Source organism: Carassius auratus, chromosome 16 (genome assembly GCF_003368295.1).
Source record: "Carassius auratus strain Wakin chromosome 16, ASM336829v1, whole genome shotgun sequence".
Taxonomy (NCBI): Eukaryota; Metazoa; Chordata; class Actinopteri; order Cypriniformes; family Cyprinidae; genus Carassius; species Carassius auratus.
The window spans coordinates 25,944,597-25,960,916 of NC_039258.1; the positions used below are offsets into that span (position 1 = coordinate 25,944,597).

At 35.6% G+C, this 16,320-nt stretch overlaps 1 protein-coding gene across 2 annotated transcripts in view; it reads left to right on the forward strand.

The window, feature by feature from the left end:
• Positions 1–16,320, forward strand: part of LOC113116621 (atrial natriuretic peptide receptor 1) — a 36,452-nt gene that overhangs the window by 7,366 nt on the left and 12,766 nt on the right. For both annotated transcript variants that reach the window (XM_026284868.1, XM_026284867.1), the window contains exons 3-6: positions 4,406–4,593; positions 5,818–5,931; positions 7,192–7,327; positions 16,088–16,182. In XM_026284868.1, the coding sequence (XP_026140653.1) occupies positions 4,406–4,593; positions 5,818–5,931; positions 7,192–7,327; positions 16,088–16,182 (533 nt within the window). The remainder of the gene's footprint in view (positions 1–4,405; positions 4,594–5,817; positions 5,932–7,191; positions 7,328–16,087; positions 16,183–16,320) is intronic.

Below are 16,320 nucleotides of genomic sequence, written 5' to 3' on the forward strand. Positions count from 1 at the left end.
TTTAGGGAGTAATGCAATATTGTAATGCATTACTTTTAAAATAACACTGGTCTTAGCTCAGCAGTCTAATATTCCTGCTGTCTGTCATTTAGAAAATCTCTCGCTGCTCTTGACTAAATTACTTTGGTAAATAAGAAATAGCCCTATATATGGCCTATATATTTAATTTACACAGTGAAGAATATGCATTGTTTTATAGCTACATTTGATTACTTTGTACTGTACATTGTATGTATTTGTTATTTATTAGTTTTACCGTGTTTTTTGTTGTTGTCCTATTGCTCATAATTAGTTTCTAATAGGATATCAGTTAATTGCTGACTGATATCTTGTCTTCAGTGAGCTTGAGTTTGTTTTTATTATTATTATTTGGGCTATTAGTTTTTTCCTGATATCAACACTGGTGACAAGAATGATTACATTTCTATGGTATTATATGATTATATGATTTTGGTCATATCGCCCACCCCTAATTCTAAAAGTGAATTTTGTCAATATTTAGCATAACAAGTGGTAATAAGAGGTACTCCTGGTGAGCCATTTCATATAATAAATAATATATTAACATTCATATACATCCATAAATGCTGATGCCGTCCCTTTAAACCCTATCAGGCCCTTCCATCTCATTTATATTTTTTTTTGTGCAATGCCAAGCAGAAATCTCTTGTGAGAGTTGTGGTTTAAGCTTTCCTTCACTTTCTCTCCACCCTGTTTGATGCTGTAGAATTGACATCATTGTGATAATCGACGTCTTCTCTCTCACAGTAAGATTCTAGATGCTTGTAGAGTGAATCTGAACACATCACTCCATTTCTTTCATCTTCTGTCAGATCACTCAGCCCTATGGATTATCTTGTCAAATATCTAAATATGTGAGCATGGATGAAGCCTTCTCATGTCCCTGTCTCCTCCCCCTTCATGCTCAACAGATATGTGAGAAAATAGGCTTCAAGGATTCCATCCAGATCAATAGAACTGCTGCTATTTCCTGTTGTAATTGCTCTGATGGGTTTTTTTTTTTTTTTGTAGCCTTGGAGTGCTGTGCAACTGTAATGTCAATATCCTTTAAAAGAAAATGTACTGAAGCACTTGAATTATGGGTTAAAGGAAAGTATAGAACAGCTTAAACTTAACAGTTCAATTTCTGCATTGTGGTACATAGTATCAGAGTCAGTTTGGGATTGGAGCCTAACAGTCTGCTATGATGGATCAAACATTTACATACTGTATATTCACTGACAGAATAGAGAAGACAGAATAAAACAAACCGCAAGAGAAGAGCATACGCTGATGTGCATGCAAACACAAAGTTATGTCTTAATGGTGTTATTTTCAGAGAACACAACCAATCTTGGTTTCCTTAAATGCAGAAAAAAAAGAAAGAAAAGAAAATCACTTTTTCCCTGATTGGAGCAGTTACTGTAATTGAGGCACATTTGTATTGGAGAACGACATCACATTTTCAGAGCTGAGCCCATCATTATCGTTTGAGTGCAGTGTGCGGCCATTTTTCGCGATTGCAATTACAACGTACTTCCTCATTTGATTTCATGCAAGAAGGGCTGTGATTAGCTCTTGTTGAGAGGGCAGACTCCCTCTCGCTCATGGTCCGGTTGGTGTGGTGATATAATGGAGTGCATAGTTTTGAAATGACAGACAATTCTTTTGTAGATATATTTGTACAACTCAGGAGTTTTCTTTTCTCAGCTTATTTTCTCTTCCTGTTTTTTAATTTTTTTTAATAAGAATAGGAGCCCATGTTTATACAGTTTAATTTAAAAATGTAATATTCATTTGACTAGTCAACAAGTATAGCTGGTTAAGTTAAAATGTATGTTATTAAGTGGTATAAGAGCATTTAAATCAACAGGAAACTAGCCTTTTTTGGCACATAATCAGCAGGTAGCAAATGCATTAATTAATTATGTATAAATTTAAATAGTTGTGGTGTGACAAATGAGTATTTAAATTGTCCTATTAAAAAGAGGTTTATATTAAGTATAAGATGTCATGTAATGTCAACTACCCATCCACAGTATAGTTTTAGTAGACACTGTGTACATTAAACTCTCTTTGGCCTACAAAAACACCCGCTCATGTTCTGTCACTCCTGTCCAGGGAAAATACTGTATTGTTCAGGAATGTTACGTGTGCATCTTAGAAAAACTAAGAACTCATTTGCTCAGTGCTAGTTAATGTATAACAGCGCTGAAAATAGTGTTTCCCTCTCTTAGGTTGGATATCTGCCAGCAGCCTCTCTCAAGGGCTTTATCTGATAATGATGTGCATTTGAGTGTGTAATGGACTGTTTTATCTCATTGACCGGTTGCTTCTCACACCTGATGTTCTCTTTCTAAAACAAAATTGCTTTTATCCTATGGACATGCCTTCATAATCATAGCAAAAATGAAGTCGATGCAGTCGCTCTTGTGGGTCCTGATCTATCATAAACTGGGGAAATCAGAAATCAGAAAGATCAATTTGCATCATTGGCATCAGAAGAGTGCACAAATTATACAGTCTGATATTTGATTGAACCTGCATTTTGCACATCCTAGTTGTTTCTTCATTCTTTCTATTTCTTTCGTCCTTGTCAGAGTGATGGGTTTTGTCAAGGCGAAAGTCATGTGGGCAGATGTAAAGGTCTGGTTCTATGGTAGTTCAGTATTGATCTCGAACCTCTGACTCACTCACAGTAGGACTTTTTATATTTCACAGTTATGTTAGACTTCAGTAGCCTGCAGACTGAAAACATTTCTGTCCATAAGTGTTTTTTATTCTGATGGTGTGAGAGGGTAACATCCAAAATGTAGTGCCACACAGTTTCAGTCAGATTTTAAGTTTGTATTTAGTTTAAGCAAACACTGAGTTTTCGGGTTCAAGAAGATGGGTTGGTCTAGAGCAGGCTTTATCACTAAGGTCTCTTATGCTACACGGCCACCCTTCTCCGGAGCAGGCTTTATTCTGGGTTAGAGATCACAAAAATTCTAATTCTACTCTTAAAAAATGTGCCCCTTTTAGACTTGCATTCTATTCACTTACTAACTTGTTTTTCTTAAAAAAAAAAAAAAAAACTAACACTAGCTTCTCTATTCTTTTTCTATTCTATTCTATCTATTCCTTTTTTTTATTATAATTAACAAAAGCAAAAAAGGGCTCTTACACTAGCTTGCTCTTTTCTTTTTCTATTCTCTCTGTTTTATTTTATTATTTAATTAAAAAAAAATAATAATAGGTTGCTTTGGATAAAAGCATCTGCTAAGTGTGAATGTAAAAAGTATGATGCGTTCAATACTTACTTTACCCGCTGTAGATTTCCAGAACTCTTCTAAAAAAATCTAAATTCATCTCTCAGCTTGTGTTCATTATTATCCACATACTGAAATCACATTGTGCCACTGAGCAGCAGACACACACGCACAGACAGACACACACACACACACACACATGTATGTGGATGTTAGCATAAGGTCTCCTGCAATTACCCTCACTCTGCAAATGACTGTCTGTTCTTGAGTCAAGTTCTATCTCTTTCTCTTGCTGGCTCTGTGATCACTTCACTCAAAGTTAATGAGGCATTTTTTTTCTTGTCCAGATTTCTTTTATTTTCTTGTTAGTGGTTCCTTCTCTCATCTGTATGTTTTTATTATCTGAACTTTTGTTTAATAACCCTACAAAATAATTTTCTCTCTCATTTTCCAATACAAACATCTTTTAAACAAGTTTACTTGAGAAACAACACTGCATGGGATATTAAGATATTTTCTGAGAATATTATTTTTTTTCTAAAAAAAAATAAAATAATAATACATTATAATGATTTTTTTAAAAACAACAAATAAATAAAATAAATGTAAAAATGTATTTAAATACATTGCCTGAAAACAAGTCTTGGTATTTCATGCATTTTTGCATAAATGTACATTTATCTTGCAAATTAATGTATGCATATACTTAAATAAAAAAGAAAACATATTATATCACTGGAAAATGAGGCAAAAGTACTGTTTAGGAAAACAATATGATGCAGTGTGGATGAATCATAAATAACATGTACTGTATGACGTGTGAAGCTAAAAGCATAGAACAGACAGTCCAGACACATCCAGAGCCATAAATGCATTAATGCACCATACAGACACATTTACACGCATTACCAAAAATGCACACACATGCTAACTCCTGTCTGGATGTATTAAATTGCTGAGGTAATGGCATTATGGTATTGATTACCAAGTCATTTCAAGTAAAAGTGCTAATGGAAGTGCAAAAAAATTATATTTCTCATATATCTTATATATATCTCATATAAAGCAAAGGTAAATATGAATGATGAAGAGGCTAAAGTTTTCTCATGTCAATATCTTTTTTTTTCTCCCTCTCTCTCTTTTTGTCATTACAGTGGTGTTCGTATGCTGTTCTCCGGATATTTTCCGGCAGTTAATGGTGCACTTCCACAGGGCAGGTCTCCCTAAGGAGGAATATGTCTTCTTCTACATTGACATCTTCGGACGCAGTTTGGAGTCCAGGCCTTCTCAGCCGTGGGCCAGAGGAGACACAGATGATGTCTTTGCAAAGGAGGCCTTCCAGGTGATTAAAGCCTTTCATAAAACATGAAAATAAATGACAAACAAATAGAGATTAGGAGATACAATTTCAGGAGACAGTCATTTTTAGTTTCAGCTACTGTTGCTTTGTAGTGTGTCTGGTGACATAATAACAACGTGTTTCATTAAAACACCCTCAAACACATAATGATCTCTGATATGCCCCAGAGGGCTCAAAATCTGAGCCATATTCTTATCAAATGCTCTGCAGGTCACTGTGGCTTCGGTTGGTGTCACAGAACTGCTTTCAGCAGCTCCTACTGTGATAACAGCCGTCTGTTTTGAGTGTGAGAAACAGTCTGAACTCCAACACTCTGATGAACCCACGCACAGTTAAAATCAGGACATGTTGACACTCATTGGAGCTTAGCTTTGGTAAATTATGCTTGCACACAACATGCAGTATGTTGAATAAATATACTTTTTCTTAATTTTACTACCTGGCCAAATTAACAAACTATTCCTATTTAAACTGGGAATTATAAGAGAAATACTTCAGTCTGTCAGGAAAAGAAAATGTGTTAAATGTTTGTTGATAGGATTTTATGAATATTAGCAGTTCATTTGATTACGATTTGTCTGTGAATGTGATGTAAGTCAGTTATTCATCAAATGATGGAGAAGTGCATTATAACCAGTCATATATCCAAATGCACCATATAGTCGAGCATACTTTCAGTATTTTACAGAGCTGATTCAGGTGTCTCAATCACAGCTTTGATAGAATGTTTTAGAGTCCCAGTCAGATTGTGGTAGTCTGTTGCATTTTCCACAACTCTCAGAACTGACCAACAAGACGGCATTAGAAAGTAGTTTAGCATACTTTATGTAAGTGAAAAATATTTTATGTATTTTACAATATACACTACTCATCAATAGTTCAAGCACCAGTAAGGGCCACAAGGATGGTTTAATATGATCCAAAGTGACAGTTAAAGGAGTAGAATTTTGAGACATTTAAAGAAATTTAAATTGTTACAAAAAATATGGTTTACACATGTATGTTCATTTATGTAGCACAAGTTTTCAGCATAGTTGAATATGAAATGGTTCTTGAGCACCAAATCAGCATCATAGAAGGATTTCTGAAGGATCATGTGACACTGAACACTGGAATAATGACTGTTGAAAATTCAGTTACATTTTGAAAATATTAAAACCGCTTCCTCTTAGGACAAATCGTATATTTTTATGTATATTTTTTCAGAGTGTGAAGATTCTGACCTACCTAGAGCCACAGAATCAGGAGTATAAGGAGTTTGTCAGTGTTCTAAAATCGGATGCCAAACGGATGTTCAACTTCACCGTGAAGGATTCTTTGGTAAGAAAGATCATTGTGAAGTGCTCTATCATTTTCATTTCATTTTTGGATGTTGTATTATTATGCATTTCTACCAAGACTCTACTGTTTTCTCTTGCCTAGAAATTACTATTTATTTCTATCTTGCTAGAAACTCTATGTGCCTCTATTATAGCCAGGGTTCTCTCATAAAGAGCTTAAAGGGACAAAAAAATTATAAAATTAGTGTTTTTTTTTTTTTTTTTCAGCCAAAATGCATTATGTGTGTTTACAGCTTTTCTGTAATTCTCCTTTATTCACTTAATGATGCACAAAGAAACAGGCTATAATGCACTTTTGCTCTCTTTCTACAAAAATCGTGCTGCTTTGTAAAGGTTGAACATAATTATATATATCTATGAATGTGTGAGGCCCAGAATATGTAATTAATGTGACGTACACATGCTAATTTCTGGTCAAACAGATTTAAGCTTCACAGAGTCCATCAGGAGACTAAAGTCCATGCATTTTAATGAAGGAAAAATATGTTTGGTTATGGAGCTCATGTGTATGATGCATTTTTCTCTTAATGTGTGTTCTGCTTATTGAATTTAATAGAGTAGGGAACATATAATGTGCATGTAGAGAGGTCATTTAGTTCTTCTTTATTTCACAGTGCATTTCAAAACAACGTAGATAAAAATTTCCACATAGACACGTGAAAGAGAACAGGGCTTGTTGAGACGTTTCATGGGATGTTTCAGCTCGAACTCTGTATTTTTATCACTGTTCGCTACCAGACAAACAAGCCATATGAGCACATCTGTCTTCATTTATCTGAGGCTTTGTGGATTCTAATCGAGAGTCTCAGATCATCTTTAAGTGTTTTTCTGGGTCCTATTTCACATTTAGCAAGTGACAGGGGACTCGAGTGAAGCGAAATCTAAAAAGAAAAACTCTTTTACAGTTAAAAAGCAAATCCCTCATCAGTTGTGTTCATTTGCATGTAAATGGATCTCTGCGGGGGTCAAATGGTCAGAATGGATCGGGAGAGAAGATTAAGAGATGAAGCACTTTACCCTGTGCCTCACGCAGTCTGACTTTCATTTTTCATTTTTGTGCCAAATATTTGATGAAGGATTCAAATCAGATCAGGTGTATTTAAAAAACAACAACAGAAAAATGACATCCTAAGTAGGATTCGTGTCAAGAAAATCTATCTAACACATCCATCAGGACCAGCCTAGTTATGATTCTGAATTTGCTCATCTTTGTATTCATTTGTGTATTTGATTCTTTCAGATGAACATCATCTCAGGTGGTTTCTATGATGGTCTGATGTTGTACTGCAGTGCTCTAAATGAGAGTCTTGCGGAAGGACATGGTCGACCTTCAGGAGAGTCTGTCACAAAGAGAATGTGGAACCGCACTTATTATGGTGAGCACGTGATCTAAGTGAAACCCAAAATCCAGAACATGAGCTCAAGATTTGTCTTTCATAGAAAACAACTATGAAAGACAAATCCACAATCTTTGAGGAAAAGTAAGTTAAAATGTGATGAAACCTAGGAAAACCCACCACATGGTTTTTCATGGTTTTCAAATTGTTACCTTTTTTTTTTTTTAGAAATTTCAAGCCCTTTCAGAAACTGTTTTTATTTTGTCCACAGCTTGAACGTAACAAAAGTTATGGCTCTCTGCCGTTGGCTGATAGCTTTGATTTTCAGGAATGGAATTTTGAGGGGAAAAAAGGGTTTAAAGTGAGGCAATGAAAATAGAAACACAACAGTCAATTATTACAAGTCTTATTTTAGTCACTGTACATGATGTAAAAGATTCAAAATAACCCCAAGGAACTTGCAAACATTTGAATATTAAGTGTATATACCTGGATCCGTTCATAAAACATCACAGATTAGAGCTTGAATGCTCTCCTATTCTTCTCCTGTTCCACTCTGGACTTATTGCTGGACTTAATACATAACCAGACACAGTTCGGGTTGTTACTTTTAATTTTGTGTTCTAAATATGTTTTAGTTCATGCTGTCACCATTTGAACTAAATGAAAGTAATGCATAGCGATATGAAATTGGTGCTGGGGGCCCTTTAAGAATGAGAGATGTCTGTCAGGAGCGCTATATTGCATCATTACACAAACAGATTAAAGTTACAATGAAGAGGACAGTTTTCCGTTGCCTCTGAACTTTTGATCACCCCCTGTATGTTTGGACAGCATGAAAAGAGAACCTTGTAGTTTAAATTTAATTTGTACATTACATTTGCAGCGCGCCTGTGCACATAACAGACTTTCATTGGACTCCTCCTCTTTATCATTTGATCCTTCATCTCTGGATGTGAAATAGTCAATTCTAACATCGTTTAGGGCACTGCCATCACCAAGCAGCAGACTGAGACTAGCAAGATCGTTTAAGTGAGCAGCTACTTCAAACTGTGTTGTTCTCTTGCGCTCAGCATCTCACAATATATAATTGCTTTAAATTATAATCATCGTCACATGACCAACATTTACATTGCATCTCATTTTGTTTTTGTCACGTGATGAAGGTTCATTGACGACAATATTAAGTCATTATTTTCATTGACAAAAGCAACGCTGCATTTGACCTATTTTTTGAATTTCCTGAATTCGTTATCAAGATTTAAAAATTGATTTTTCTACATTTCTAAATTTTTCAGCTTTGATTTGTCACAATTTATACATGCTTTTTTTTTTTTACAGTGCAGTTTCCCACATGTGTTGCCTATTCAGGTTACATTGCATTTTTTTTTATTTAAATAATGTTTTGGGTGTGTGTTTGTTTCTGTGTGTTGCGTGCTAATTTTTTATTTTATTCTCCAGTATGTCTTAATTATGCCTATTGTATAAATGTTTTTTGCTTTCTTGTCATTATAATAGGGAAAAATTATTACATTATTTCTAGGATGTGCTTAAAATAACCCTTACCCTTTAGGCCTTCTGTACATTGTAGCTTAATTAATCATTAAGAGAAAGAGAAACAGGCCTCTGTCTGTGCCAGGTCCAGTTTTGTTTCTATCAATTAAACAGAATATGTAATAATATGCCCTGCAGCAGAAGGTCTGGCATTACAGACCCACAACAAACAGCTATGTGCAGAGACTGATCTGGTGACGCACTTTCCAGAATTATTATGTGACTTCTGTAAGGTCTAAGGTTTAAAAAAAGAAACATGGTCGCACATGTGCGTAGACACCCATACAGACACACTTTAAGCAAAAATACATATCAGTTAATTACAACCTTATGATAGCTCATGCAAAACCTTAATGTTATATCTTACAGCTAGTAGGATTTCCACATGATTAATTTGCTTTATTTCAGCATTATGCAATTCTGTTACTCCAATTTAATGTACTTACGCTGGGTCAACTTAACTTATTAAGGTTGATTCAACTTATTTACTATGGTTGGGCAAAGCTTAATTTAATAGTGTCAGCCCAACTAATTTGCAATGTTTTGGACAATGTTTTTAATAATTAAGTAAATAAGTTTAAGTAAACTTAACAAACCTTAATAGAGTCAACAAACAACAAATGAGTTAATTGTACCTGAAAATGTTAAATAATGATGACATAAAATTTGAATAATGCCATATTAGGAATGCCACCCCCTTGCATTAGGACCATGAGCAGCTGATTAATATTACTTTTCATTCAGACCTTTCTATAAATATAGTAAATCAATTATATCACAAACATATTTGGAACATAAAGCAACATTTCAAACCATTTGTTTTTTGTTTTGTTCTAAAACTTATTAGAACAACTTCATTGCTATGAGTTGTATTACTCATCTACCTATCTAATGGTGCTACACTTCTCCAAGAGGGTGACAGAATAACAATTACCCATAATACACTGCAGAAATCCTCAGCCAATGAGATGCAAGTCTGTGTTGGTTTCATTAATCAGTTACTATTACGCAACAATGTTATGTTGGCTGAACAAATAATTTTTAATTAAAGCTGACAATACACACTTTTTTGTTGAATGAACTAGATTAAATCAAGTTCACATTGTTAAATAATTTTTAAGTAATCATAACATGAACGGATTAAGTAAAATTGGCAAAGGTGAAAGTAAATTGTTTTGAGTGCTGCTTCTCATAACTCATTCTCTCTTCTTGAGCTGTTTCCCTGTGAATGGCGATGAAGTCTCTAAAGGACATGGAGCCCCAAGGTTCCTTTTTCACAATCGTTTGAGTTTTCAGTAGTCATGTACTGTTCATTTTTCCCTTTCATGTCACTTTTTTAAGCATTTCACTGAATTAAATCCCTGATTGTGCTCATTTACAGCTAGTTCCATGAAATATTGCCCAAATATATTCTTTGCTTACAGATCAACCAGCAATTTTACCCATTTGTTTAGACTAATAACCATTGTCCATTAAACTTGCATTTGCACAGTGGGGACTAAAACTCCCCACTGCGAAATTAGGAAGTCTTATTATTAAAATCTAAAAGGTTTAAACAGGAATGATGCACCATTTCTTGATTACTACTGTTATTAAAAAGACATTTGTGAACTAGACTAAAGTTTAGTAAAGTTTCTCTATTTGTTGAAAATCTTAAAAAACATCTTGTCCTTTAGAGACAAAGAGCCTTGGAAGTTGTCCCCATTTAGATGCAAACTGTGCATGATAAAGATACATCATTACAAGTCAAAGTTTCCTTTTATGTTAATTGAAAAAGTTGTATAAACAAAAGATCTGTTGGCATTGTCTGTTGGCTAAAGAATGCATTTGGCATTCAATGCAGCAAACAAATCCAAGTTGGCAATACAAATAAGAGATCTCTTACCCAAATGTGTCATGTTTTTTATTTTTTTATTTTTACAAGATAAAACCAATTAGACATTAAAGACAAACATTTATATGATTTTTTTCTATTATCATCCAACCATACACTCATGCATCCTTCCCGTCATTTTTTATCTGATCCCAATCTGCAGTATTTGACTTCCCTTAAATTATTGTAAAATCAGCAGGTGTCCTGTTGCCTTGGATCTGCTTCAAATATAAAGAGATTACATGGTTGGTTTGCCCACCCACGCATGAGCCAGGTGTGTTTCTGGAGATGTTCGACCAAAGCTTGTGGTCTGAATAGACCACCACATGAGCCAGACTCCTGTTCCCAGACTCATTCATGCATGCACGGCAGCTTTTCCTGCTCATGTCCTTCTGTGACATTTGATATGGAACAATCTGGACAATATACTGATACTGGCGGCATCGGCTAGTCACAAAATAAATAAATACATCAACATTCAATATTTTTGATTGAAATTTGGGTTAAAATTATTGGGGGAGGCTGTGGCTAGAGACTGGTTAGAGACTTGGACTTGTAACCCGTTAGAGACTTGCACGGTTAGAGACTTGCACTTGTAACCCGAAGGTTGCAGGTTCGAGTCTCGGTGCTGGCAGGAGTTGTTAGTGGGTAGGGAGTTAATGAACAGAGCTCTCTTCCACCCTCAATACCCATGGCTGAAGTGCCCTTGAGCAAGGCACTGAACCCCCAGTTGCTGGATCTATAGCTGCCCACTGCTCTGGGTGTGTGTTCACGGTGTGTTCACTTCTCACTGCTGTGTGTGTGCACTTGAATGGGTTAAATGCAGAGCACAAATTCCGAGTATGGGTTACCATACTTGGCAAATGCCACGACTTTCACTTTCATCTTAAGTTTAGAAATCACCATGATTTGGGTAACTTTAAAGCCTTTGTGTGTGAACTTTCTAAAATATAGAGAAGTTTAGACAACTGAGGGAATTTGCATAGCATTATAGGCAATTTGTCCATAATAATGATGCAAATAAATTAACTAAAACTCAATAGCATCCTCTTACATTTATGCCACTTATGATTATTCTTATCCTTACAATATCTACTATTTCATTTAGGACAGTATTTATTGAATTTAGCTTACCTGTCAATAAGAAACTACAAGTTTCAGATGCTATTCATAAGTTTTAAGACGTTTCAGCTGAAACCCAAACATCTTGTAAAAGCACCGCCAGTGTTTTCTTTTCTTTTAGTCTCTATTTTGGCAGTTCTTTGAATTTTGGCTTGAACTCCTGTAACCAAGTCTGATTTTCTTTTAACATGTTCAATGTGTACAGTTTTAGCAAACCCATGAATGGCAAACTAGTCAGTGATTAATATACCTGGTTAAGTGAACGTATTATGACATAAAAAAATCATATAGACTTTATCTTTAAAGTAATCTAGATTGTGCGACCAATGGTATCAGCATCTAATATTGAACCATATCAACATCTGCCTCAATTCCATTAAATCTCATCAGCCTCATCTTTGACTAATTACAGATTGGTGAATGTTTTTGAGGTTATTGTATAACTAACAATTTCTAACAATTGTTTAGAGAGATTATTTTTTAAGTGAAATACATTACTGCATTATTTATGTCTATATATTCTTTAAAGACTCCCTGTGTCTCTGATATAAGGTTATATTGTTTTTTTGTTGTTGTTATTGTTTTTTCAGTTCCTGTGCTGTTTTATGATGTAAGATTATTAAAATATCTTAACTTAGGGCATTGCTTCTTTTAACTAAAGACAACATTCTTATTCATGCTGTAATAGCAAAACATCACTCGCAGAAGATCTGCACAGGCTTTGCAAAATGTGTGACTTTCAATAGAAAGATTTATTTGGCTGCTGACTCCAATTAGAGTTCTGTAAAAATGAAAACGCTCATTCAGACATCTGTAACGGCAGCCATATCAAAAATTGTAATTACTAAGTTACTCTTGATCCAGCTAGTGCTGTTATATCTTTTAATCCTGTCTTCTAAAGATTGCACTTACAAACTTGGGCACACTAGGTTTTTTACAGCGATATGAAGCCACTGAATAGACCAAAGCACAGAATGTTCTACAAACTTGTTCTGCCTTTTATATGACATTTAAAAGAGGAAGTAGACTTTCTTTAGTTCGCTTATAAAATCATTCACTCTCTTTATTGTAAAGATTATGAAATCTTTTTCAGATCTATTGATTGAGTGCCTAATATTTCAGTTACATTGTGCCAGTTTGCACAGCTGACTCAGAATAGGACTGACTCAGTGGATCAAATCAGTAATGTCTTTCAACTGCCCATTATTTCATGCACCTTTAACTATTTCTTAGAACTTAGTATCTTTTCTAGTATGTTTTTTATATTAATGTCAACATTTTAGGTTAAGTTAAAAGTGTATATATGTATATGTATGTATGTATGTATGTATGTCACGGTCACAACTGTGAGGAGTCAAGGAACGAGGAGACATAGTAAAAATACGAATAACAGTCTTTAGTAATCCAAAACCAGGGGTAACACAGGGCAAGCAGGAACACACACGTAGTACATTTCATGGATGACACTGAACAAAGGAAACACAGGATAGACTACAACTACACTTTAAATACCAGACTAAACGAGGGTAATTGACCAGACACATCTGAACCAAATTGACACAAACAAGGGAGAAACTGGGTATTGGGGAGCACATAAGTACAGAAACACAACAAAACAGGTCCTAGGGTGTGACATTTTGCCCCCCACTTGGAAGGTGCGTCCTCGTGCCGCAGGAAAAAAAAAGGGAAGGACAGGTGAGAACGTGGGAGGAGGCTTGGGAGGAGGACGGATACTCACGAGGGGGATGGCAGATAGAGTCCATGGTGGAGATGATAAAGGGAGGAAACAGAAGGAGCCAGGGTGGAGACGGGAGGGGCCTGGAGCTGGCAGAGCCAGGTGGGACCCAGGCCACAGCCATAATGGTGACCCACGGTGGAGCCGACAGAGGGAGGAGCCATGGTGGAGGAAGAGCTGATGACTTCAGGACTGCGATCGATGGCGGCAGCAGAGCAGGTGGCAGAGAAGCCCGAGATTGAGAGCCAATGAGCCAGGGCGACAGGGAGGATCTAGAGGCCCAAGGCGGAGGAGATAGCTCATGCGACAGAAGAGGAGGCGGGGATCCGGAAGGCCACTGTGGAGCCGGAGTGACAGAGGACCGAGGTGGAACCAAAGGGAAGGAGGAGCCTAACATAGCTGAAGGAAAGGAGGGACGAGGCACAGCTGGAGGACTAGAGTCATGAGGCACAGATGGTCATGGCCGAGAGGAGGGTGCAAGAAGCCATGGTGGAGAAACTGAGGCACGGGGAGCACATAGGGACAGAAAACACAACAAAACAGCTCCAGGGATGTGACTATATATATATATATATATATATATATATATATATATATATATATATATATATATATATGTATATATATATATATATATGTATATATATATATATATATATATATATATATATATATATATGTGTGTGTATGTATATATATATATATATATATATATATATATTTATTAGTACAGACCAAAATTTTGGACACACCTTCTCATTCAATGAGTTTTCTTTATTTTCATGACTATGAAAATTGTAGATTTACACTGAACTCACATAAGACACATAAAATATACTGTTTTTCCATATATAATCATTTGAGGTAATCAGACCAACATTAACAAAAATGTTAATGTTGATATAAAAAATATTTGTTTCGTAAAAATGTTACATTTTTGGTTAGTAATATGATAATTTAATAATTTGTATTTATATAGCTATAAAATGACTCCAAGTTAAGTATATAAATAAATACACTTTTGCTTGAAAATGATGAGGTGAAATGTAACTTCCAGATTGTTTTTACTGATGCTTCCAGTTCTATCACAGGTCATTCTCACAATATAGACAAAACCTCATCTATAGCATACAGGTAGATAACAAAGTTTTCAAATCATGAATACAGCATCTACATCATAGGAGATGGGAAATATGTTTTTTGCTTACTTTATTCAAACAAGTCTTGTTTTCCTGCTTTCAGCATCAGTCTGCCATTTACATTTTCATTCCGGTATGCTGTACTCAAGTAGTTTCCTATACTTCCTGCTGAGATAGAAATAACACTACAATAAATGACCTGTCTTCAATTCAAATGACTCAAACTACCATTTCACTTACACTCATTACATTTTTTGATTACATGGTGCAAACACATATCATCATATATGTGTCTGTGTGTAATGTAAAATGTATGAGTTGAATTTAATATCCTCCAAAATAATCTCTGAGAGAATGTTGGCTGGAGATGTTAAGTGTCAGTTCAGAGATATTTTCCTTTACCCTCCAAAGGGAAATAAGTGCCAAAACATTCACAATCGGAATACAATTTGCACAAGATGGGCAGTCATGGTCCACTAACTGTCTGTGTGTGTGTGTGTCCATTCCTTTTATAACTCATGCAGGCTTATTAAAGCTATCCTTATCATCAGCCGATGTAAGGACATCTCACTCTTCCTTTCTCCCTCTCTCTCCAATGGCTTTGACATTTCCAGTCTGATAAAGTTTAAGCTTTTCATATCAGTCTAAATGTCACTGTGTGTTTCCTCTGAGCCGGACCCGGCCTCTATCTGTAGCCCATTTAAAGAGGTGAGTGGCCTCCACAGGAAATTACAGCCCGCACCTGACCCTCACTGGCAGATGGGCACAACCGGAAGCTTATCAAGAGACTCCATCAGATTTGATTGAACACTTGTATACGCATTCGCTGTGTGTGAACTGATTTACTATGTGTGATTATAATCACTTTGATTACTCATAATGTGACAAAGCGGTTGGTATGGGATGTTATTGTCTTGGCAGAATTATAGCTCACTTGGGATAGTCCAACCAATGTCATTTTTATGTCATTCTAAAATCTGAATATCTTCTTTTTTTATATATGATGAAAAGATTTTCTTTTTTTGGGGTGATTTACATATTGTATTGTACATATTGTAATGCTTTGCTGGAGAGTTTCCAAAGCTACCCTGAGTAAATAACAGTTGGTACAAAGTTCAGATGCTTGAATTCTGACTAGGACCAGAGCAAGGGAGCACATCACACCTATCTTGGAAAAATGGCACTGGCTTCCTGTTCGTTTTCGTATTGATTTTAAAATTCTCATGGGGCTCCTGCTTTATGTGGTTGAACTATATATTCAGATTTAAATGATGGAGTATGTCAAAGTTTTTCTTTTTAATTCTTTATTTTATTTTAGTGCTTCTGATGTGGATTTGTTGCAATGAGCTCTATAACACACTTGCTGCCTTTCCCAGGGGTCACCGGTCTGGTGCAGATTGATGAGAATGGCGACAGAGAGACTGATTTTGCCCTGTGGGACATGACTGACATGAACAGTGGCAGCTTTCAGGTCAGTAATCATATATTTTGTCTCACACAGTTTGGTCATTTAGTCATTGGTATTCTTAAATGATCCTAACTTTGAATAGCAATGATGCTTCTGTTGTTAGTAATAGGCAAATGAAATGCAATCTCATTTTTCTTGCAG